This window comes from Coloeus monedula, assembly GCF_965178545.1.
Source record: "Coloeus monedula genome assembly, chromosome: 6".
Taxonomy (NCBI): Eukaryota; Metazoa; Chordata; class Aves; order Passeriformes; family Corvidae; genus Coloeus; species Coloeus monedula.
In genome coordinates this window covers 41,753,534-41,779,851 of record NC_138786.1, presented here as the reverse complement: position 1 = coordinate 41,779,851, position 26,318 = coordinate 41,753,534, and the positions used below count along the sequence as shown (strand labels likewise).

The window sequence follows — 26,318 nt, the reverse complement described above, 5'->3', positions numbered from 1 at the left end:
GCTTCAGAGACATCAGCTGGCCCGAGCCTGGGTAGTTCATAGCTCCCTGCTAGTGCAGAAATCCCCAAAGAAGAATCGCCATCCTCAGAGAGTGCAGTTGGTTCCCTCTGCCTTCTCTAGACACTTTGACTGCCCAAGCAAGGGGCACTGGGGCAGCAGGGCAACTTTGCAACGTCCAACTTTGTTTAAACTATTTGCTGTAGTCCTCAGACCACCAGAGGTATCAGACCCACAGCCAACTCACCAACAATACCTCACTGTGACACAAGCTCAGCCTCAAAGCATGAAGTTGCAGGGCCAGTTCCCTGGGCAAGGGAAAGTGCTTCGGAACACCACACCATGAGGCAGCACAGTGTCTGTGCAAACACCAGAGAGAACTTGCATCCTTTACATCCTCAGGAGACTCAGCACAACAACTAGCTCCTCTGTGTCCTTACTCCAGCATGCCAGAGGCCTCTTCAACTCCCAGAAACATTGCTTGACTTGCTCATCTTCAAGTCTTTTCATGCCCACCCCCAATGCCCACTGAAGGGCTGGCACCCTCTGTCCTGCTTCTTCCCTTTCCCCAGCTTAGATTTACAGCTGAGGTAATTCCACAGAGTGGTGCCTTCATCGAAGTTGATTACTCATATCTTAAAGAAATAAGAGGCAAACATACAAAAGTCTTTTTCTCCATAAATCCTGTAGAAGAACTAGCCTGATTTCTTGAAACCTTAAGATGGAGGGAGCTCTTCCCAGAGGAAAAGCAAGGAAAATGGAGACTGCTGCCCAATTACCACCCTATCCTCAGCTTCATGGAACAGCCAAATGATGGCAATTCCAGTTCAGCCTTCCTGGGTGGAGTTTGACAAGCTCAGCTTCTGAGCCTTTCTGGGGTGTGTTAGGATTAAACTCGAGACTTCTTCTTCCCTAGTGCATTTCTGATACCTCTCAGAAGTTCTGATTCTGCTTACAGTGAGACAGCCCAGCTGTCACCAGTTCAGAAGACAGCACGTAGAATTCTAAGGGTGAATGTGAAGTTTCCTGCAGCCTGGGCTCTGAGTTTACTCACTGTAGGGCAAGACTGACATCTGAGGCAGAAATCAGAGGTGCACAGGAAAGAGATTCACATCCCCAGTGCAGTTCAAGAGAAGTCCAGGCAGCATGGAAGCAAGAGATATGAAACAGTCTCATTTTGTGTAGGCTCTTACACAATCTGTAGGTGAAAAGGTTTTACAGAAGTCAGCAGCAATATCCCAAAGCAGAGGAGTAAGATAAGGAAAGCTTCAAAGCAAAACTGGAAGCAAAAGCCAGGAAGTGCAAAGAGGGAACTTCAACAAGCAGGAAGGGTAGGGGGATGCATGAAGGTGCCAGAGGTAGGAATAAGGGGAAATCACATTTAGACTTAGGAAACTCCACCAGAATGCATTGTGGAAGCACTCAAGCAACTCTGAACAGGCTCCCCAAGCACCTCTGGGGTCTCACCACCAGTCATCTGCTGTGGAGCTACAGGATCAGAAAGTATGCAGGGCTCCACCACCTTGGAAAGGAAGGCTGCTCTCACAGCTGTGAGTCACAGTACTGGAAAAGGGCATGCAGATGGCCTGCCTATGGCTTTGGGACAGGAGAAGGCTGCTTGCCACACAGTAAGCACAGAAATGGAGCAGGGAAGTTTGGGAAGCAGAGAATGGGTAGACATTGTTTGTGCCTACTACACAAAATTCCAGCATTTTTTTATTGGTAGTATTTCACTAGAGGCTAAGCATGGTGCAGCTTCCAAGAAAATCCATGTGCTACAAACCATGGAAGATCAGCAAAGATGCTTTTTCTTAATGCAAAGAAACAATACAAAAAGGTTTGCATGGATGCTGAAGTCACAAGCAGTACACAGCATATTCGTGAGTATAACGTGTGTGCTGAATCAACTGACACTACTATGAAATCTTAAGGCACAATATTGGAATGGCTTCAGATGCATTTACAACAAAGGCAGCACACAAAGAGCTTCATTATCACGTAAAACAGGCATTTGATCCAAGTGTCCTGAGATACAGAAAGCTAACCCAGCTGGAGCTCTGGGAACTGAGGCAGACAAAAGTGGGGAGGATTGCTGGGACCACACTGCAGCTTAATTAATAGAGGACAAGGTGTACACAATGCCATTAGGCTAATTTAATCTACTAACTACAGCATTTGTTTAATTATAACCATTAGCAAGCAGATGAGGGCATCAATAGAAGACAAACTGCTACACAGCCAATGGTACAGTGCTTCAGCGGAAAGTGTGAGATCTGCACAACTCTACAGCTCTGCATGCTCTGGAAGCTGACAACTGACTCTGAATCTTCTCCTTGCAACAACCACAGAATTGTTTAGGCTGGAAAAGACTCTTAAGATCATCGAGTCCAACCATTTACCCAGCACTGCCAAGTCCACCACTAAACCACGTCTCTAAAAACCACATCTACATGTCTTATAAATACCTCCAGGGATGGTGACTCTAACATTTCCCTAAGCAGCCTGTTCCAATGCTTGACAACCTTTTCAGTAAAGAAATTTTCCCAATGCCCAATCTAAATCTCCCATGGTGCAACTTCAGGTTGTTTCCTCTTGTCCTGTTGCTTGATACTTGGGAGAGGAGACTGACCCCCAGCTCACTATGACCTCCTTTCAGGTAGTTGTAGAGAGCAAAAAGGTCTCCCTTGAGCCTCCTTTTCTCCAGGCTAAACAACCCCAGCTCCCTCAGCTGCTCCTCATAGGATTTGTGCTCCAGACCCTTCCCCAGCTCCACTGCCCTTCTCTGGATATGTTTGAGCACCTCAATGTCCTTCTTGCAGTGAGAGGCCCAAAATTGGACACAGGACTCAAGGTGCAGCCTCACCAAGTACAGGCACACAATCCCTGCCCTGGTCCTGCTGGCCATGCTATTTCTGACATAAGCCAGGATGCCGCTGGCCCTCTTGACCATCTGGGCACATGCTGGCTCATGTTTAGTGGCTGCTGATCAGCACCCCCAGGTATTTTTTCAATGGGCAACTTTCCAGCTGCTCTTCCCCAAGCCTGTAGCACTGCATGGGGTTGTTGTGACCCAAGTGCAGGACCCATAACTCAACCTTGTTTAACCTCATAAAATGACCTCAGCCCATAGATCCAGTCTATCCAGGTCCCTCTGCAGAGCCTTCCTTCCCTCCAATAACACTCCAGGCCAACTTGGTGTTTGGTTTGCAAACTGACTGAGGGTGGACTCAATCCCCTCATGCAGGTCATCAACAAAGATATTAAACAGGACTGGCCCCAATACTGAGCCTTGGGGAACACCACTGGTGACCTGATGCCAGCTGGATATAACTCCATTTGCCATCACTCTTTGGGCTCAGTCATCCAGCCAGTTTCCTACCCAGCAAACATTATACTTGCCCAAGCGATGAGCAGCCAGTTTCTCCAGGAGAATGCTGTGGGAAATAGTGCCAAAGATTTTACTAAGTCCAGGTGCACTACATCCACTAATACTATATCCCCTCATCCACTAGGTGGGTCACCCTGCCACAGAAGGAGATCAGGTTAGTCAAGTTGGACCTATCTTTCTCTGGGACTTCATTGCTGCCCAGCTGAAAAATCAATAATGGATAATAATCTGAGGGCTCTACCAGGGTAGGAAGCTTTCTCTTTACATCTTTAAACTGGATCCCAGGGAAGCACAGACCTCCCTATGAAATGGATCCACTCTCCATATTGGGCCTTCTGTTCTTTTCAGGAAGGACTCTCCTACAAAAATGACCCATCGTTCTTTATGGAAGCAGTTTTGACACAGGGCATACACAGCCTCATGCCTGAATCTCCCTTGCAGTGTCTGTTTTGCAATCAGGATAACAGTAGTAACACTGGCAATTGTACAAAGCTGCATCCACTAACAAAGGCTATGACATAAATTTCAGCATCAAAAAAGTTCCAGTATACCCCAAGTGGGTTTTCCCAGATCATGCAGCTACAGCTTCTCAACAACTTGGTCCCAGATCAACACCACACATATACCCTGCTAAAACTGCCAGTCTGCAGCATGGAGACAACTTCAGATGCATTTAGCCTGGAGACAAATCTTTCCCTGCCCATGGGACTGTTCCTCATACTTCCATCAAAGCATAGCAGCTTCATGGTGCCTGTAGCACATGCCCTAGTCATAGCAGGGTTAAGGCTGGTTTTCCCAATGGACTCACTCCGCTTTTGCCTGTTAGTCCTGTTGGCTGTGGCACTAAGTGCTACACACAGTCTATCACACCTTGAAAAGCAAAGGGTAGCAGGGATAACTTAGTAAACCAGCCTGTCAGTGTGAAGCTGAGGACAGTGAGTACTAAAGCATAGCACCCCAAGCAACAGCTGAGAAAATGCGAAGTGAGATTCACAGATCAACAAGCACAGAGTTTTACAATTTTTTGGCATTCTTATACCACAAGGCACCAACCCAATGACTCTATTCTTGCTACATGACATGTTTTTAAACTTCTGTCTTGAAGTTGGCCATGCACCCTGGGTGTGATCAAAGCCAATTCTTTAAAGGGTTCCTGGTATCACCCCAAGCCAAGAATCTGGACTGTAAAAATAATGTCAGAGAAGAGGCTCCCAATGTCTGCACCTCCTCTCCCTAACAAATGACCAACTGTTCAGTTCTCCATCTGCTCTAGCACCAGGCTTTGCTTTGCTGCACCTAGGTGAATCCCTACATCTCATGTCTAACATGAGTCTGGGGGAGTCTCCACTAGGTTCTTGGAGGCTGTCTCGTCTTTCCTCTCAGTGAGTACCCGAGAAGGCCAGAAAGATTGTTGATACTTGACAGTCATTGCAGTCACCCCAGAAATGCCATTGGCTTGGTGCCTGTGCCACCCCGTGAGTGTTCAGAGAAGTAGATTAGTGCAATTCTCCTACCTTAGTGTGTATAAGCTAGTGAGCAGGAGTGGGAATTGATGGGGTTAGAGTTACAAGCTACAGTCCCATAATCCATGATCTGATTGCTGCCTTGGAGTCTCTGTAAAGATAGCCACAAGTCACCATCCCAGAAAATATGGAGGCAAGTAGGAAAAGAAATGAAAGCGGAGCAATATAAGAAAGGGAAACAGGCAAAGGAAGGAACCAGTAAAATCACCCAAGCATGTGTAAGGCAGCTGTGCCACACAGAAAAGCTCCAGTACCTGACTTCGTCAGAGCTCTCCACAAAGGCAGCACACAATGCCCAAGCCCAGCTGGCTGATCCCCTGGCTGAGGCATCCATCTTCATGCAGAACACCAGATTCAGCCTACCTTCAGTCAGTCGAGCACCTGCGGTTGGTTACTAAGTTTGAGAAGTACTCAGGTGAGCTCAGCCATGTGGAGGACACATTTGGGGGTGTGGTGGGGTGCGCAACATGACTTCCTCAGAGCATGTCTCCGCAGGGGAAAGGAGCTGCCAGTGAAATTTTTGACTGACTGAGACCTGTTATCTCACACACATCCCTCTGGTCCTTACTACTGTCAGTTCTGGAGGCTTTTAGGATTATAAAAATGACACCTGCACCACCTTTGCTCTGGTCACAATGCTCTTCCCCATCCAGCAGCAAGCTCTTACAATAGTATTTAGACTGAAAAAGATTTATACTAAAAATGGCTTAGGCAAAAACGTACAATTCATCTGATGAGAGAAATGTCTGACAAAGGGCAATGACCTTACCACTAGAAGGCATCACCTTCACTGCCACAGGACCTCAGGTCCTTTCCTGGGCCTTCAACATACGTGTTATGAATTTAACTCACAGTGCCACCAGCACTGGAGGAGGGCAGCACTGTCTTCTGAATAGGGCTGACTCAAACCAGCAGAGAACTGAGATTTTCACACTTTGCTAGTCATGGTTGCTGATGGTTTCCTGAACGTTGAGTGGATAACGCTGCTAACATCCTAGAAGAGGAGCCCAGAGCAGTACAGAAAATAGCCTCAAGCAACCAGTCCCCTCCCTTTCCCTGCAGGGACAGCTTTTGAGAGTATCTACTGCAATTAGTTCACCAGAGGCCTTCTCCCACGTGCTAACAGCTGCATTTATTGCACAGCATGCCACAGGGACATCACACCCCAGCTCTGGTGTGGAAATATGAACTAGCAGCCTCGTTGGCAGCACTATGCAAAGTGTGAGCAGCCAGGTTGATCAAGCCCTCACTTGGGCTTTGTCACCTTAGCTTCCTCCAGCCACATACACTGAACCTCACTTGGCAGCTCATGGCAAGGAGAAAGAGGAATAACCTGCCAGCCTAGGGGCCTAGAATAATAGTTACTCAGCTCTAAAACAGAGCAAAGCACTGAAGGCCTCAACACATTGTCAAGGGAGAGAAGCGAGCACAGCACTGCCCTACAACTGGCCCTAGCCAATATGAAGTTGTGTGAAGCCCTGCAGAACCCCAAAGGACCAGAGCCTACAGATTCTACATGACATTAACACTGAGCAAACAGAGGCCCCAGCAGCTGGCAGAGCTGGGATTACATTCACCTGTTTGAAAATGCCAACAAGGAGCTTCCCCACAAGCCACCCCCTTTCCTAGAAAGGTGAGAGGTTGGGTGTTGTCCTGAGCTAATAGCAGCAGCACAGCAAGGATTGAAGGGGCGTTTACTCACTGTCTGTTCATTTTCCAAATTGGCCTGTTGTCTTCGGAGATCAGCCTTAATGAATGCTGGAACAGAGGGAGGAAGAGAGATGTGAAGGCAGTCAAGTCACCATGCAATGCCCAAATCATTTTCCCCACGATTCAAAGGAGCAGCAGAAGCCCCAGAAGAGATGGGAACACATTACAATGAGCAAGGGAAACCACCCTCCTGTACAAGGCTGAGAGCATTTCTGAAACAGGCAGGATAGAGATTCTTTATTGCAGCATGTAGAAGGTGCAACTTTGAGACCCCAGCCAGAGACAGGGCAAAAAGCCTTGGCTCTTCTTTGTAACACAGACCAGATGCTTAAAGAAGAACAGCATTGCTATGGGAGTGCTCTGTGGGCTCTGCCCTTTCCTGCAGGCACCGCACACAAAAGCCCTTCAATTAATATGCCGAGCCCAAGGCAAAGTCAGAGCAGAACACTGAAAATTTAAATTACCTGTCATAACGGTCCCCAGGAACAGGAAGGAACAAAGCAAGAGGTTTCCTGCCTTTGTCCCAAAGCGATCCATGATTTGCCCTTGGCCAATAGTGAAGGCAATACCAAAAATCTACAAACAAAGGTAATGTCAAGCTGTACTGTTATTATAAAGCAGCCCAAACTCTTTCCAATCTTTACCAAAGTATCAGAGCATACAGGCCAGTCAAACAGTTGGTCTAGTGAGGCTCAAGTTTGGTTATAAACACATCCAGAGGCACCTCCTTGCAGCTAGTGGGATGACAGATGACCCCAATGGCTGGAATCTCATCTCTCACTGGAGACGAGCCAGGACTGTTAGGAGGTATGTTGGAAAAGGAAAGGATGACTGGCATCCTGAAGTATTTTCTTAAACAGAAACAGAATGAATGCCACTAGAGAAATGCCATGAGGCACATCATTCATAAAGCCACGTCCCAGGGTGCTTAGATCTGCAGTACATTACACCAATAATGGACAAGAAATGGGACTCAAGGCTTGAAACTACAATTTAATCTCTTTTCCTAAAAAGAGGCAAGCAAAGGGAAAGCAGCACACGTACCTGTGCTGAGACATTAAGGAGGCCTGATGATGTTCCTTCTGATTCCGGGTATGTCAACTCTGCAGCAAACTCAAAGCCCAGGGGAAGGTATCCTGTCATGAAAAACCTGTAAAGAAGTACACAGAAAGGAAGATTCAGCAACTGCCAGAAGGAAGACTGAAGAGGCACAATATAGACTGTAACTCTAAGGGGCATCACCCCCAGCACAGTCAACCAACCATGCCGGCCCACGTGCTTTTCACTCTTGTCCACTGATCATCTATGGGGCTGTGGGTACCATTTGCTTTCTAAATGCTTCCACTTGATTACCTGGAACAATTAAGGTGGCTGCAGTTGAGCAGGGTTATGATAATGTCCCTGACTAACGAAACATGTAAGTGAGAGATGGGAAGGGCAGATAATTTTGTCTTTAAACCACACAGGAGCCATTCAGATGCTATGGCTCTCCCCAGTCCCTCCCACAGCAGGAGTTTTGCCTCCCTGCCCATCCCCTAGCAGTTCACATGTCGAGGAAAGCAGCCTGCACATGAACTTACCCCAGCGACCCAGCAGTCACAAAGACCACCCAGAGGTGGCCCAGGCTCAGAGTGAAGGTATAGACTATCATTCCCACCAGAGACATGATATAGACAACTAGTGTTGTTTGCCTGCAAGAAGAAGCAATCAGGGTTTTACTTAATTCAGTCAGGGTTTTACTTAATCCAGTCCTCCCTTTTTGCCCACAGACCTTGGTATAGCTTTTTACATGGGTTAAAAAAAAAAATAAATTTAAAAGTTGCACATCTTGACACTCATACGCAGACAGAGGAACTGGACTGACAGACAGCACGGAAGAGCCTGCACACAGAGCAGGGCAGCAGAAGAAGGAAGATCCTACCATAGGCTGACAGGTGCCTGGTCATATACGGTACATGCCAGTTGAGGAGGAGAACAAGAGCCAGTTAAACAGATCATTAATCTTTCTTGGGCGTCCTCTGTACTATGATGAGTTGAATATGCTTACTTATAAGCAGGAGCCGAGGAGATCAAGCACTCTCAAGCAGGAACGTAAGGGAAAGAGGTGTCAACACTGCTAGAGTCTTATGGGCCTGTATTTTTTAGTGCTGTCCAAAACAGCTTTCATTGCTGCTCCTTTCTGCTGTACTTGGAGAGGTGACACACACACCAGATTGCCCTCACAGCCTCACCCTCAAGCCATGCGAGCATTTAGCAGGGACAGTGCTAGTTCCACAGCCAACAGCAGCTGAGCCACAAGCTCTTGCCTCTGTGCAGAGGAGACAAAGACACCCCGTGCTCAGGAGGCATGGCATGCCAGGCAGATCCTGGGAACAGCCAAACCTGCAGCCAGGCCACACAAGGATCATCAGTGGACTCACTACTGCAAGACACATGCAGCAGCCCAGGCCAGCTTTTACCGCAACATTTAGCAATTGTCATCCTTGACTAAACACCAAGAAAACCCTTCCCACATTAAAAAAACAAGGCTCTTTCTAGTACACGAGGCAGCAGTAGCTCTTCACAGTATGTTGTTTTAACGGGGGAAAGGGGGGAAAGGAGAGTACTTTACCTGACTGAAATTCCACCAGGATTTTGAAAGCAGAACTGTTACTAGAGTTGATAAAACCTTTTCATCGTTGTCTTTTAGGAAGAAGTTAAATGTATCACCACAAGCTACTTGTGTACTTTCTCCCAAATTTAAATCTTAATCCATTAAAGAATGTGTTTTATATAATTTCCCAGAATTCTACTGAAGAAACTAAATCTCAAACCATTTTCACTTTTCCTTTTTAATGCAAATAACCAGTGTCAAAAATCCAACCCCAAGTAGGCAGTAAGTATTACAATGTGTAAGAAAATGTTCCCAGTACACTGAATTACTACAGATAAATCCAGACTGTTCCAGCTAAGGTTCTGTTCTCCCTCACTGCTGCAATGACTGCAGTCAGTGGGGCTCATGCCCATATGTCAATTCTTATCCAAATACAGGCCTGAGAAGCCAATTTCAGGCTTCAGCTATTGATCCATACTTACAGGGTTCACCAGGCTCATTTAATATATTGAAAGGCTAAACAACATGCTGTGGTGAGTAATTTTGCTGTGTATCAAAGGAGTAGTCAAATCCCTTAACCTCCAGTGGTGTATCATTTCTAGAATATGTTCTTTCTAATGTTTTCACTGAGGGAAAAATTCATCTGCGAAGGCAGTATAAAGGAGCTGTTACTTCTGTTACAATCTGTTGCAGAGAGCTGCTACATGGCTGGCACAGAGCCTGGAGGCTGCAGAAGGAGAAGAGCTGAAAGACTGATTGAACAGACAGAGTGAAAGAGATGCAAGTAAAAGCCTTTTTCTGCTCAGTACAGGTTCCTCAGGTATGTCCCGTGAGTTCTTATGCCTCCCAGGCCTTGATAAGCAGCCATGGGGGAAAGAGATGATTACGAAAGGAGCTCAAAGCTAAAATTACAGTTCTGTACTTGGACTATATGAACCAAGTTTGAACTGGGTACTCCTTCCATAAACAGGAGTCTCCACAATATGTAGCAGTCAGTGCTAAAATACTGTGCAGGCCTCCAAGAAGTGGCTGTGGACCTTGGAAGTTTAGTCACTGCCAGCAGGGATGCTTGGCCCATGGGGAGTTTTATAATTTTTTTCTCACCACAGCCAGCTTTGGGCTCAGTGCAGAGGTCTCAGGATAGTAACACAAAATCTCACTCCGTTTTCTAGGCTTATGGTTCAAGTATTCCAAGTGGTTTGTATCTTCTTCAGTGTCCTGACAGTTGCCAGGTGTTGTACTTCACCCCTCGTTTCCAGGCAAAGGTGAAAAATGATATAGTGACCAGATGTGGTCAGGACTTTGTTTCACATTGATGCTATGTCACTAGTCAAGCTGCAAGAGAGAATTTGCGAGAACACGCTGTGCCCCATGGAGCACTAGAGCAGGCAGACTCATAGCTACTGGCAGCCTCTTGAAGGTGTTCTTCAGTGAAACTGCAGAACTACGTAGAAGACAAAATGGAGAAAACTGATCTTGCCATGGGTACACCATCTAGCAAGTTTTCCTCACTGACCTCCCTGAATCATTAGGCTGCAGAAGGACAAAATTAATCAACGGACCTCTGTGAAAAAACAAGACCACGGACTTGAGTGTTGTGAGAATCACAGACCAGGAAGCACCCTGAAGCCATGAACTGCTGCCTGCTTACCACAGCCCCTCACAGGATCTGAACAGACAGCAGTGAATAAAAATCTTGCTGCAGGAAACAGCCTTAAGCACACAAGCAGACTTCTCCTAAACCGGACTTCAGCAAAACCCTGCTCCTCCAAGCATACCACTGATGGAGAAGAAAAGAAAAGGAGATTTAGTGCTCAGCAGTCCAAGAAAGACCCAAAATTTTGAAGAGGGTTTAACTGAGATACTTGTAAACACTGGTGCATAGGGAAACAAAAACCTTTGGGGAAAAACACAGAGGGCAGGGTGTTCTCAGGAGTGGCCCTTGACACCCTGTTCACCAGAAGGTAAGAATGCTCTGTGGCCCTAAGGGTACCAGGGCATGGAAAAATGCCCAGTTTTAGCTTAATTAGCCTCTTATCATAGCCATAAATCTCATGGGAGTGAGAAAAGCACAAAGGAGGAGAAGCAGATTCACAGAGGACATCTGCACTGCATTCTAATGTTTTTAGCAACCTACTCCCATGACAGCTCTGACAATTTTCATTTTCTGGAACAGAGACTTTAGGCTGGTAAGTGCAGTGAGTACAGGCTGGAAGTTAGGCATCCTGCCACATTACCTTAGAAAAACTGGGGTTAACCCAACCCTGTGCTCTGGGGTGTGGAAAGGAAGCCCAGTGCACCCACGCGGAAGCATTGCTACGAAGGCACCAGTGCCAGGTCTCTGTGGCAGAGCCAGAGGGAGATCTGTGAAGGACCTGACATGCTTGTCACTTAGATGAACCTCACCCGCCCTGACATTCATTTGCCCTCCAGTCATATTCCCAAACCTTCTGAAGAGGCAGATTAAAGAGCTCACACAAGGGACTGTGAGAAAAAAGAAACCTTGGGGAAAAAAAGCCAGACAGGGCCAGCACCAGCAGGGAACAGGGCTGAAATGAAGAACACAACTCCTGCTGTTCAGTCAACTCCAGAAGAAGCCTCAGAGTGAGGAATGGGTATGGCCCAGCCCAGCCTTGTCTCACAAGGTCACTTGCATGACGAAAGCAAAAGTGACAGGACAAGACTCAGAGGGGACAGCAGCTGCAAAAACAGTGGAGTCAGGCAACATCTGAGGAAACAAATGAACAAGCCGGGAGCAGGAGGTGGGTTGAGGGGCACAGCCACATACAACAGTTTTAACTGCTCACAGGGATGTTGTGTGCAGCTCCAGGATGCTCTGCTGTATGGAGGGGGACAAGAGAGTGCCTCCAGAGGCTTTGGCATGAGGACAGCATATTCCAGGCTGCACATGAGCCTGAACAAAGGCCTTGTTCCTATGCTCCCAGAAGGATCTCATTGCTGAAGACACGGAGGTGTCAGACGCTGGAGAAAGGGATGAATTGGAGAAGACTGCTTTGGTTTTCACCACACCCTCATCCTTTGGCATCCAGTTTTATGCCACTTTCTTCTGTATGAAGGTCAGAAGAAAGGACAGCCTTGGTAAATTATTTATATAAGGCATATGGCAGGACAGGGTGATGACATATCCACTACACAAGGACTAACCGGGAAAAGGGCTACAATAAGAAGGCCCAAATTGCAGGTCAGGCTAAGAGAGCACTCACCTTTCAGTGGAAGGGACCCAAGCACCCCATTCACCATTTTCTTTCCTCCCTCCTCCAAAATTTTTGCATTTTGGATCTGTACAGACCTAAAACACTACTTGGGGTCCTCTGCCTAGTCAATGGAGAGAGAGGTGGATATTTCTGACATCTTGCCTTACAGAGATGCAGTAATAAAAGCAGGGAGTGCTGACTGCAACCAGCTTGACCTGAGGCCATGTGAACACTGCACTTAAAAGAAAAGCATAGCCAAAGAGAAGTGATGATTAATTCAGTCCCCAAACACCTCATTCTGAGCCAGACTACCCTACAGTCTCCTGGTGTCAAAACCCCATCTGTCCTCTGAACCAGGAACTTGATGTCAAAACTTTAAGGGTCTTCTCCTGATTCTATGATTCAGAGATGGGCTGTTCTCAACAAGCCATACCACCAAAGACAACCCCAGTTCTGGCACTGCTCGCTTGTCACTACATAACTCATGTATTTATTTGAATGGACCAAATGTGCGCCTGCTATTCCAAAAACAAGAACAGCGCTGGGGTTGCTGCAGGGACTTGCCAGCCAAATAAAAGCAAGAGTGCAAGGCTGTTTGGTGCCCGAGCATGACAGATGGGGAAAGCCTGACTTAGCACAGCCTCACCCTTTCAAGGAACTGCTGATGGTACAGTAAAGATCAAACATGCATGTAGAGCTCTGCAATTCCTTCTGTTCTTAACCTTGCCCTGCTCCCCTCAGTCACAGCTGGATCCCATTCATTTGCTTCCCTCTCTCCTCAAACTGACTAAAAAAAAGGACTTGATATCTTTCCTTCCTCATTTCCATGTGCTTACCATTTTATTCTTGACACTATCTCAGCAACAGAGGGAAGGGGGAGGGTACCCACCTAGAACATCTGGCATCTTGACAGTTTTTTTAAATAGACTTTTAAATGGGGCTAAATAAAGACTATGTAGCACTCAGAAAAAAAAAATGTGCTAGTTTCACAGAAATCCATTTTGTAGGCTGTAATGGAGAACGAATTCTTAGCAGGGCTTTTCCTCACCTAAGGCTAAAACTATCCACCAATAGTCCCTGGGGTCTGTAGGATAAACTCCATGGATGGCATAGTCCTATTTTTCTGCACTGTTAGCCAGCTCTGCCTACCTACGTGATCCCTCCAAGGAAGAAGGGGATATGGAGCAAGCACAGGATTTGTGGTTTTTTCTGTCTCTCCTATTCTACCAAATTTCAAGTCCCATCTCTGCATGGTGAGTCACAAAGCTCTTCAAGCCTTCATGCTGCAACCTAACCTCACTTACGGAGAACCAGGAAGATCATCCAGTCTAGCAGTGCCAGCTGAGGCTACCTTACCACTAGCCTTGGGCTGGAAAGAGACACAAGTCACATTGCATGGTTAGCTAGTGCAGTTCTAACAGCTGTGTTTTTATTTCCCAGGACTCCCATATGAGAACTACTCAGTGCCACATAACCATCTAGACACAGCAACAAATGACCTGCCAGTCTCTGTATTTGTCACCTGGCTCCTCTTCCCCAGCACCCAGAAGTCCTCACCTACCATTCTTTCTTATTAGAGAAGACAATTTTCTATTTCTGATTCCTGTACTTTACAGGGAGCTAGGGCCAGAGAGCACTTCAGAAGTTGCAAGCTCACAGCTAGCCAGATTAATCTAAGCTGTCTACAGTGAGAATGTGCTTTTCTGGCCCAAGATATGAGGTAGGATAATGGCAGTAGGACTCCCCCAGATGAAAAGCTGCTGCAAGAAATAAAACTCTGAAATTGCTTTCAAGTCATCTCACCAGCATATCGCCTCTCACCCAACCTGTTCAGACAACAGGTTATAGCACAGTTCTCAAAGCCAGCAGAGAAACCAAAAAGCTGGTTGGACCCCAGTATAAGACACAGGAGACTCTCTCCATCCCCTGGGACATCCTACAGAGGTGTTTCACTGAGATCTGAGTTCCTGAGGACTGGGAGCTGCAGGACAAGCAAAGACTCTTAACTGTCCCTTTGCAGATGGTAAGGTATACTGGCCAGATCTGCCTTCCCAACCCAGCGGGCAACAAACACAGAATCATCCACCCGTAACCCCAATAACCCTTATGTCTGCCCTAAATAACAGCAACACACCATCAACACAATGCCTCTGGGCACTGGATTCAATGCGCCTTTCATTAAGCTGGACAAAAATTCACAGAGGCTGGTTTGTAAGGGCTGAGAAATGGTCTGGTACAGTCTTGATTCTGCTTGTGCCAAGAACTCTCTCATCCCTGACAAAGCATTTACTGGGCCATCTCATCTTCTCTTTAAGCCTCCCTAGGGACCACCGACACCAGGCCTTGTATGGGCCGAGTGCTGGCTAACACACAGCTCCAAACTTCACTTTAAACTAACTGGATTTTGAAGAACCCTATTTTTTTCCCTACAAATCCTCCCAATGATTCAGTCTCTGGACTGCCAACTTGCAACTGCACAGGGTTGCTCCTTGCATAGTATGGGGGCACAGAGGCAAACAAGGGACTTACTTGTAGGTTTTGGTTTTGTCCAACCAGATGCCGGAGATCAGAGCCCCAACCATCCCCGACAGTATAATGGTGAGTCCAATCCTGCCAGCATTCACCTCCTCCCCCTGTGGTGAGACACATACACACTCACACAAATGCAAGAGCTAAGTCATACCCAACAAAACACAAAGTGCAGAAAACCCAGAGAGGAAGAGACACCAAAGTTAGTCTTCATGCATGTTTTCTGCTGATAACACACTAACCAGAACTAGCCTTTCCAGGAACACTTTTGGGCCCACTATGAGCCAGTGCTTTCTGGTCCGTGAAAAAAAGTGGTCTGGCAATTGTCTCTGAGCCAGCCCTGAGAAAAAGGTGTGCACTGGCCAGTGCGAGCAGATCCTCTCAGAGGAGTTAGCATAACTCTATGAAGCTTGCTGTCTGGTGTCAGGATTTGGGCCAGATTGACTAGGAAATACTGGGACTCACCACAGGGCACCACAGAAGAGAGCTCTGTGGCATGCAGTACCACCAGTAAGCTGTACAATAGCTCAGGCACTGAGGCACCCCACCCTTCTGCCACCAGAACAGGAGCATGGGCAGCTTCCTGGAACAGATGTCCCAGTAGAAATCACAGTCACAAACAAGGAGAGGAAATTGCTGGAAGATTTTCTCAAAAGTAAATGCTTTTATTTAAGGTGCAAAGGAGCTGTCCTTTCTAGAGCTCACCAGCTTTTGCATGGGGCGGTGTAAAGGAAAAAAGGCACAGCCAACTGGTGCTAGAGCCAGCCAGGAGTGCTGTGACATTGCCTTTCTCACAGACTCTCCTTCGGCAGCCAGTGCTGGACAACAGCAAGCATCAGAGAGGGCCATGAGGGTTGGATGCACTTACTGGGTAGTGATGGATCACCATGCGGCTCAGCAGAGTGGACAAGGCGTAGAAACAACCTACATTCAGACCTGAGAAAGGGATAAAAATGCAGCACATTCAAAGCCTGCTACTCTCCTGTTGGCTTGTGAAAGGGTAGAAATGCAAAGAGAGAAATCGTTGGGACCATCGATCCAGAACAAGGCTGCAGAGTCTCAGGAGAGTGAGCCAGACTAGACATAGGTTACTGAAAGAAATGCAGACCAACATCCAGGCCTCAGCATGCAGGAGGAAGCACCCTGCAGTTTCAGGATGGTTCTTACCTAAGCAGCTAGAGGAAGGGCTGTGCACATTTCTGGTACTGAAAGGTCTTGCAACACCTTCACAGGGTCTCAACCCTCTCTCACAGCCAGATCCATCTTTAGCACTGCAAGTTTCTCCTCTGCCCCCAGCCAAGTCAGAATACTAGAAAAGCACCTGCCTCAGCACCACACCTTGAACAAGGACCTGAGATTCAATTAACAAGTGTCATTGACCTGTGTGTTTTCCTCCCAGAGACAGCCTGATAGCATTCTCCCTGCTGACAGCCAGTAAGTAACATTCTCTCCAAGCCAAGAAACACCAGAAGATAAGTAGGAGCAGAGGTGATTGGTGAAGCACAGACAGCACTACCCTCAGGCATCTGGGGTGTGTGTCTGCATGGGAAAAGTCTTCCATTTTAAAAGATATCACTGAGGCCTGAAAAAAACCCATAAAACTAACTGTACTTCTGAAAGAGAACCTAGATTAACTGTTACAAGCATCAATCATCTGGTGAAGGTTTCTCAGTATCACCCAAGGTGAGAATGAAACTGTTGGGGTGATACTGGTCAAGCCCTATCCAGACACTCTGCTCCATCATACATGCAATTCTCATTGGTTAAATGCCTTCTCAGAAGGGCAGAAAACCCAACAGCTTTGCTTACAGCAGGCAAGAACATCCACATGTGCACTGGACCAGCAGTACTGCAACGGCTACACTCTCACCTTGGGTGATACTGAGAAACCTTCCCCAGGTGGATGAGGTCTGTAACAGTCAGCACAACTTTCTTCTCAGAAAGTCATTTACATTTGCAGTTGGTTTCTCTTCAAGGCTTCAGTGATCCTGATGGGTGGAGGGAAGGGGACATTTCACCACTGCAGCTTACACATCTGTAGGCTCCAAAAGGAACCATGAGTTTAAAAAGTCTGGCACAGATGCCTGAAATCCTGACAAAACAGATACATGTCAAGTTCCCCCTTCCTACTTTTCCTAAGCCTCAGCTAAAAGCAGAAACTAACAATACAGGATACAGAAGTGCAGTCTAGCAGACAGAGCTTTGACAGAGAGAACAAACCCCCTAAGCTCTCCTAACCTTGAAGTCCCGTAGCTCTCCTTAAGTACTCAGCAATCCTGCACCTAGCCCAGTCTTCCACTGAACACTGGATAGCTGTTGCAGTACACAGCACTATGAGGAGCCACAAGACTGGCAGCTGGAGGGTGCATCACACTTCTTCACACACCATCTCTGACAACATTACAATTTACTGTGAGGGTGGCGAGGCACTGGAACAGGTTGCTCAAAGGTGTAGATGGAAGTGTTTAAGGCCAGGCTGGACTGGGCTCTGAGTGACTAGGTCTAGGGCAAGGTGTCCCTGCACATGGCATGGGGGTTAGAACTAGATGATCTTTAAGATCCCTTCTAACCCAAACCATTCTGTGATTAAGGAAAGCTCACTCCACAGCTGTATGGCACAGACAACAAATGAAGACTCTTATGCAAGTGATCCCAAATATTGCCTGTGACAATGCTTCCTGCTTCAAAATCATGTGTCAGAAGGTTACAGCAGAGGCTGTAGCGACATGCTCATTAGGCAGGAGAATCTACCCAATCCTTATCAAGAGTTACTCAGGAAGGCTGGAAACTCCAGCCAGGGATGGGGGAGAACAACCAGAGATCTCACAGCAAGGAGGCATCCTCCAGCCTTGAAAGCTGTCTCGTTGCAACACTTGGCTATGGCAAAACAGCTAACAGACCCTAATTCAGCTTCATCCTATCTCCACTTCTGGAGCACCCCGCTCACTGGGTGACACCACAAGCTGCAGTGCCAGGACACAGGAGTATGGCAGATCAGCACAGTCCTTCTGCTTCTTCACTTCAAACCTGGGCACAAACATTAACCACTCATTTGTGCACATCAATTTCTCACCCAGCCAAGAGGACAGCAGCCTCGTGAAGACAGCCAGATGTTGCTCTGCTACCTGATGCTGTCAGTAAACCAGCTTTACAGCAGCTCTGTGATGCATGTGATTTCCAAGACAAAGAAGGCCTTGCCCCTGCTCCCAAGCTGGGCAGAAAATAAGAGCTAGCAGCAACACTTGGCACCAGAGTCAGGCAAAACAGTCTAAGAATCAAGACAATGTGTCAAAATTGCATATGTGAGGGCTGAGAAAGGTAGGCACTATATATGTCACAGTTGCTCAGTGAAGCTTCTCTGAGAATCACAGCTGTTTGAATGTCCATAAAACAGGTAATGGTTGCTTCCAACAGGAAAGCGGCCATTTGCCCACCCAGATGAGGGAAATCAGAACTAGTAGCTGGGAGCAGAACATCTGAAGCTCCAGCACCACCTGATCCTTTAGCTAGTTACCATGGTTTGCTTGTAGTGTAGAATAATACTTTTGATACCTCAGCGTCTCCTCTATTTTATAGAGGCCAGAATAGGGAATTTTATTGCCTACAGCTCCAAAAGGAGCTCTTATTAAGCCTCAGACTAGAACCCAGGTCTCCGACAGGTAGGCAGCCTACTACCTACATGCCAGACTCTTGGTCTCCCTCTTGTTCACCCTTGTAATCCACCCCAACAATGGTTCCTTATGCAGTTCTCACTGCTCTGCCTCCTCCTCATTGCCCCCCCACCATTCCAAATGCTGTTTCTTTAAGACTGTCTCATGACTCCCATTCTACCAACCTTTCCCAGAATTTCTCACCCTTATCCTACCTACTGCCTCCCACTAGCAATGTGCTCTCCAATACAAAGCCCAACCTCATGGACTTGGAATTCCTTTATGTCCATTCCATGTTACGCCTCAGTTTTATGGAAGCAATGCCAGCAGCCTTAGGGAAAAGGTTCTCTGAGGGCTTTCCTGAAAAACAGTTCACTAGCACTGACATAGCAGCAGTGACACCACTGTTTCTAGCATTGTAAGTCTTGCCACAAGAAAGGAATCATTGACTGCTGGTAATACCAAGACCTTAGAGGTCTGCAGACCTGTTCTGACTTGGCATTGTGGGAGGATCCCCATTCTTTCTAGAGCCAGGAGATGAACAAGGAGCAGGTTTGCCCCTCTCTCCCCTGACACATCCTATGCTAACACAAAAGCCGACAGGCTGCAGATATCTTTGTGTTAGGTAGGCAGGATGACTCAGCTGCACTCATGTGGCTGCAGATGTCTTAAATCTTGGCCAACTTAACTTTTGACTTGAGTAGGAAAAACTGTCACCATTTTAAACCCATACAAGTTAAAAAAAAAAGTTTCACAGCACAGTTCCCTCTCTGAGTAACAGTCACCATCTCAAGTCAAGCTGGAGATTGGCATGAGGCTGACATAGAGAGGAACAGAATAAATGCACAGACCAGCAGTAAGAGAAAATGAATTATGAGCCACTGAACGGATTTTCCACACTGTTTGTGACTGCCAGAAAAGAATTATCCGAGGAAGGTCAGATTCTAAACACTCTCTTTGTACTGAGAGCCCTCCTCTCTCCTCTAGGACTTGTTTACGCATATTAGAGAAAATGCTTTCCCCTCTCTTTTTCCTGAAGGGTAAGTATGAACTGAGCAGATGATACAATCCAACTTTAGACACAGTCTGCCTGACAGGTTTTTCTGTCTTCACTTTCTGAGAGGGCATTATGTACTATGTTTAAAAAAAAAAAAAAAAGCCAAACCCAGCAGCTGCAATGCAAACCAGCAGAGTTTAAGGGCAATCTGAGAGGGGCATTTCTAGAAGTCTATTGCATTGAGAAGGAAGGGAGCAGAGATTCCAACAACTCCAAAGACCATTAGCATCCTCAAGTAAAAGCCACTATCTCACTCTCTCCAACCTGCCTACTCATCCACAAGGTCTTTCAGACAAAATTGCCGGCAGAACATGCAGAACTTTCAGCAATATTTAACTGACCCCCTGAGAAGCTTCCATAGCAAGCTGGTAGGAAGAGTGAGGACAAAACTACCCACACACTAGCTGGCTACAGTATACCCTATTATGCAGTCAGGCACAGACCACAATGGCCTTTCTGCTAATAAGAAAAACACTTTTCCATATGCCAATTCAGCATCAGGGAATAGATTCAACACATCACACTGCCCTCAAACAAAGAGACTAAGACTACTGAAGAGAAGCAAGCAGCAAATTCAGCATGCAAGGACAGATGGCATAAGATTCTCCTTCCTTCCAATTGCTTCACAGGGACTGCCTGGGAAGCTGACAAAGTCTGCACATCTGCATACTCCACAGGACATCTACTGAGATGCCTGGCAGTCATATTCATATCCTTGCCTTCAGAAATGACTTTCACTCAGTTCTGTGACTTGCACTCAGACACTTCCATATTTTTCTTATGTAAGCACTTGGATTGGTTCACTGCAATTAACTAAACAACTAGAAAAAAAGGACAGATAAGGAAATCCCCTGAACAGCAGTCAAAGACCGGGAGAACTGTTGTAGGGGCACATCATCCTCTGTGTGCTTGCCTTCCTTTCGTTTTTCCCTGCTGCATCTGCTGGTAACCACTGCTGAAGAGTACTGGGCTATAAGGATTCCTGGTCTGTGGCAGCAGGGGGAGCTATCCTTATGCTCCCCTAAAACAACTCAAGCCAGCTTCTGCCCCAGCAGAGCAGAGAGGGAGGGGGAAGCAGTGATAACTGCACAAGAAGAAAGGCCAGACCTTACCATAAGTGACCATAAGCAGCAAAAAGTTGGCATTGCAGAGCAGACGGAGGATTGATTGCATGTAGGAATATTCCGCAGTTGGTCTTGACTGGATCGAGGCCTGAGCTCGGCTTGGAGGGTGCAGGGGCTTCTCCTTGAAGACTGAAACCAGACACAAAGTACATCTGTTTATAATGGTGCAGTTGAGGGGCCTGAGCACACACTGCGCCATTTGAGGGATGACAGAGGGGCTAGCAGAACCAAGTGTACAAAACACACCATTGTCCTCAAGCTTTGATCTCCATGCGTGAACTTATCCAGGAACAGGAAAGAACAGCTCTCTTCCAACAGTAACTCCTGCCACCTTGCCAAGGAAAACATCTTGCCTTCAATTAGCTTTTTGTGTAGGCAGTGTCCAACAGCACCAAAAGAGTTCTCAGGACTATTAATGCCTTTGCCTCTAGAAGGATGACCAGCCAGGTCCAAAAGTGTTATGTGGATTTACAAATGACAAAGCAGAACTGGACAAGTCAGTTGACAAATGTGGCCTAGTGCTCTGCAGTGGCCAGTGCCCAGGGAACAATAACTTTTGCCAGGTTTTACTTCAGGCCAAATGATCTGCTGCCCCTTAATAACATTAAAGCAGCATCCAGAAATCCCAGTCACAGGCAATACTGCTGTGCCAGGTGCTAGACAGGCATTTTTGTACCTTGTCTATTCCCTGCCCCCCATAATTTGAAGTCTACATCTGATTCAGCCACCAGCAACACGAACAAACTGGCAAGAGGAGCCTATCAAAAAATTTCATGGAATTCAGCAACTAAACACAGCTCTCCAGTGAACATGCCAGTCTTTCATGCTAAAGATCTGGTTTTGACTTCATGTGTTAAGCAGGGGAATTGCACCTCTAGTGTCCTGCTACTGTCCTTCATGCTTTATTCTCTCCACTCATAACTGGGAACAGCTTGTTCCTGTGACACCATATAATCTGCCTCTTTCTCTCTACTCTTAAGGGGTAGCCAGGTCCCAGACATAACCCAAGGCCCAGCACCCCATTTGCAGGGAAGATGACTATGAAACTTGCAAGATTTCTGTTGTTTTTTAAAGGACTTACTCATGCCAGGATTTTATTATGCAGGCAAGGGACAAAACTAACAATTTAGCAGGCTCACTCACAACCTCTTAGACTCCCTTCTACATGTGCTGTTCATCAAGGGTTTGAAGCAGCAAGATACGGTATTGCATGACCCTGTCAGCTGCATACTAGGACACATCCCCACATGGACTTCCAGCCCAGCCCACTTCCAGGCACACAGACCCCTTTCACACATCAGCTGATCTTCCCAGTCCCATCTGGTCTCATGTGCACACTCCCACATCCTTACCTATGATGACCAGGATGAACAGGGCTGATGCCACACCTGCAGTCATGAAGAACATGATGCTGATGTGGTAGGCCAGCTTCTCCACATCCTCCACATTAGGAATGAGAACTGGAGGGACCAGAAAGCCTGCAGCAATGCCAAGCTGAGCAGGAGAGAGAGGGGATAAACAGAGGCATGACATGAAACCACAACATTGCCACTACCCTACAGCTCAGTACAGGTTCAACTGAGCCTAATCCAATTTCACAACCAAGATGAAAATCTTCTTTACCACCCAAAAATTAAGAGAAAAAAAAACAGATACCCATTGCAATTAGGCCTTAAAAGAGGTTTCCTCAGTGCATTTACAACTGTCAGGATATTCAAAGCAAGGTTTTACAACAGAATTGAGCAGAATGAATACCTGGCTCCATCAAAGTGGAGGTCTTGCCTGCCCTGACCTTCCCCCACAAATACATGTTCCTGTCCACACACACATCCCACTGCTTACCTTGCCCCTGCTCTAGAGCTGGCCTGATCACCTGGTATTACAATTTTGCTCATTAAAAATGGCAGAAAACAAGACCATCAAGACCAACCAGAATAATTGCTGGGTTCAATGAGCTGAACCTGAGTTGAACCAATTTATTTTCCAACCAGATAAGGGCAAGGACTGAGACAGAAACCTGACCACTCCAAATAAGTGAGATGTTAATCTGGCTCAGCTGACTTTCACACAGTTTCAAATGAGCAGCGTCCCAAGAAAAGGCTCACCCTGCAAGCACCAGGAGCGCTTGTAGGAGAACCTACAAGAACATCAAAGCTGAAAGCAAAGGAAGTGTTGACAGCACATATCCTAGATGTCAAGGTTGTTTTACTAATGGAGCTTGGCAACTGTCCCTGGATAAACGACTCTGAAGTGTACAGAATGCAAGGACTAAGGAAGACAAGTTCTGTGCAGCCCATAAACCTCATGGAAGCATGTCAGCACAGAGCAGAAGACCCAAGAGTCCTGTAACCCAGGCACGAGCTCAGGCAAGTTTCCCAGGCTGTCTTCTAGCAAAACCTTCTTGTGCTTTCTGCATGCTTTCTCTGACACGTCTCTATGTTTCTGGGATGCTGATACATTCACTCTGGAAGACTCACTCACTGGCCAAGACAAAGACCTCAGAACACATATATTTCAGTTGCCATATCTGGTAGTTAGGCTAAAAATCAGCCTGTGCCCTCCAGCCCCAGAAAACTCTCCTCAAAATCCCTACTGCTCCATCCAGCTGATGTATTTTTGAGACAGGAAGAATATTTATGACTCAAACAGAGCTATCTGCTACCCTCAGGCACCCTATTTAGCTTACAAACAAGTGACTTTCAACCATGTCTGGCCAAACTTCTCCTGTGTCAAACAGTGCCCTCCACTGGATAACCTGGGTCAGGATCAGCAACAAAATACCTGTGCTAAATTCAGTCTTGGTGTTAGGACATCACAGGGAGCTAGTAGGAAGAGCCACCAAGAGATTACATATGTGCCCTACCAGTTCAAGGCACTGTCAGGAATAAAACATTTGAGTTACGGTTATGCAGACTGAAGACAAACCCAAGCTGTGCCATCCCAGATAGCAAGTCAAGAACTGAACGAGTTTAGCATGAAACTTAAAAGACCATCAGGGAGGATAAACCTTCCTAACACCCACATGGCACAGACAGACTGACACAGGACTAAACTTGCCAGAGCTCAGTTTTGTTCAGACATGGCCTATCCCCAGCCTCTCATCACAGTGAGTCAGGCTGGCTCTCCTCCTCTGCACTGCTCACTGACTACAGTGAGCACAAATACCATGTGATTTAGAGGCTTCAAGCTCTAATCTCCATCAAACTGCATGCCCCCCTCTTCCCTGCACAAGCCTGCAGCTGCACAGAAAAGATAATAGCATCAAACACAGAAGCTCACAGAGATCGCTGGTAGACGGCAGGAGCCTGCTTGTCTCTGCAGCACATTTATTTTGTCCTCCTTGTGGCCAAGTGCAGGCCTGTGGCTCTGGTGTGCCTGGTCAGACCAGGACACAGCCAGCCTACACTTCACTCCTATCTCCAGAGTATTCCTAAAGATTTAACCTTTGAGGAAAAGACTCTCAACATTGCTCCTTTCCATTCGAGGGAAGAGTCTATTGACTCTCATATATCAGGTCTCCCATGTGCCACCCACCCTTTCCCAAGTAAGGTTTACAAACACCTTACTAGAAACTGACTCTGTCTTACCACTGTTTCATTCTTGGAAGAACTAAGCTGGATTCCTGTGCTAGATACTTCTTGGCTTCCTTCTCTCTGCAATCACATGCTAGCCACATGAGCTGCTGAACAGCAGCAAAACAACAGGAAAGGAGAGATCCACACTTTATTCTGACCTCTGACGTAAATTTCTCCAGGATCATAGCTGAGATTCAATCTTTTCCAGTCTCCCTCCAGCTGAAAAAGGATCTATCTGATATACCTAGCAGAGGAGGTATTGAGAGTCTGTGTTGCAAATTGATTAGAAATCTTCTGCTGGGAGGTCCTGTAGTCATCACTTACCCAATGGGTCACAGACTCAGCCAACTCTTTTGAACTGCTTGTTGCCTTTTCAGAAGAAGTTTCCTGAACAATTTTTCTAGCCATAAATGGATGTTTTGTCCTCTCTCTTCTCCTCCCCCAAAAAGAAACAACTTTTATCCATTAGGAGTTCATTATACCGTTGATAAGAACTCGGTAGTAGAATGGACAAAAAATATCATAGCAATAGGCGACATTTTATATTTCAGAGCAACTCATTCTATTAATTCTGTGAAGATGAGGCCCCTTGACTTGACTAAAACTGAAGATTTCCTGAATGACACTTACAGACCCTGGATTATTCATACCATTTTTAGCAAAGAAGACAAGCTCTCAACAACATGATGACTATTACACTGCATATACTTTACCTTTCACAAGGAGATTTTTAGCCTGGTTCTCAGCAGGTCAGCATGCACATTACCATCAACCCACAAAAACACTGTGACCAATTAACCAGAAAATTTAAAAGACGCCTTAGAAAGGGAAAAATAACTTCTCTCCCTTCTCCACACCTTGCACATCAGCGAAAGTAAAGCAATGTAAAAATAAGGTTAGTTCTGCAAAAGGCTGTGCTACCCTCCTTACAGAGACCATCAGTCATAATGGATCATAATCATTATTCAATTTGCATCTCCAACCTTTACACAGGCAGGTAGGTCCCCAATACCTATACAGATAAGCTTGTTCTCAAAATTTGGTAAATCACTCAGAATTCTCTCGCCCAAAACACCCAGCACTGTTGTCTTGGTTTGAAAGACAGGTGTCTGCCAAGGAAGGCAGGAGCCTCCCTTGAAATGAAAAATGCAACCCCCTTCCCTCCAAATTATTATAATTATAAGGGACTTTCAGGCCGATATGAGGAATAGGAAGAACAGTTCTTTACTGTCTCTCTCTATATATATATGGATAACCAGGCAAACAACAATAACTACAGCAGTAACAGGAAACAGAACCACAAACTCAGTCCCAGCCATCTCAGCTGTCAGGCCCTTTCCCCTCGGGTGCAGTTCCGATCACAGCCAGCACGGGCGCTGGCGGCTCCCGGTGAGCGGGGTGGCTGCGATGGTTCCGCTCCGGAGCGAGCTCGGGGAGCACGCGGCACTGGCAGCCTGGGATCCCGGGAAGGGATGGAACAGAGGCTTCACAAACCCCTGGGCAGCCGATCCCGGTGTCCGGCTGGACCCTTGGGAACAGCAGGCTGGAACAGCAGGGACGAGCACAAATCCCGGGTGGCAGACGAGATGTATCGAACTCCGGAGCTGCAGCGGGAACCCCGGGAGGTCTGGGCAGGCAGGGCGTGCGGGGCTACGATACAGCGAAGGCTCAAAGCAACGGCGGGGGCAGGGCAGCCACAGCTCGGCTCCCAGCGGGGCAGGGAAAGGCGGGCTTGGGAATCCTGGGGTTTCTCCCTGAGGCACCTGAGCAGATGGTGAACAGGTCCCTCTTCTAGTAAGGTGGGGTGTTAGGGTCCCGGTGCAACAGCCGCTCCAGTGAGCAGGCTCCACTCACGGTAGAAGGAAGGCAGCAGAAAAGGAGAAGCCCGCAGCAGATTAAATCCCTCCACAAAGATGGCAGCCTCTTTCTCCATCCAAACTCCAAGAACCCCAGCCCA

The 26,318-nt window shown here is 46.9% G+C and overlaps 1 protein-coding gene across 1 annotated transcript in view; it reads right to left on the bottom strand.

The window, feature by feature from the left end:
• The window catches only part of FLVCR2 (FLVCR choline and putative heme transporter 2), a gene marked incomplete at both ends in the record, with an annotated part of 34,857 nt that overhangs the window by 103 nt on the left and 8,436 nt on the right, over positions 1-26,318 (bottom strand). Inside the window, 8 exons of the mRNA XM_082283060.1 lie at positions 6,611-6,666; positions 7,083-7,194; positions 7,663-7,768; positions 8,199-8,309; positions 14,956-15,059; positions 15,824-15,891; positions 20,775-20,915; positions 22,139-22,280. Coding sequence (XP_082139186.1) covers positions 6,611-6,666; positions 7,083-7,194; positions 7,663-7,768; positions 8,199-8,309; positions 14,956-15,059; positions 15,824-15,891; positions 20,775-20,915; positions 22,139-22,280 — 840 coding nt within the window. The remainder of the gene's footprint in view (positions 1-6,610; positions 6,667-7,082; positions 7,195-7,662; positions 7,769-8,198; positions 8,310-14,955; positions 15,060-15,823; positions 15,892-20,774; positions 20,916-22,138; positions 22,281-26,318) is intronic.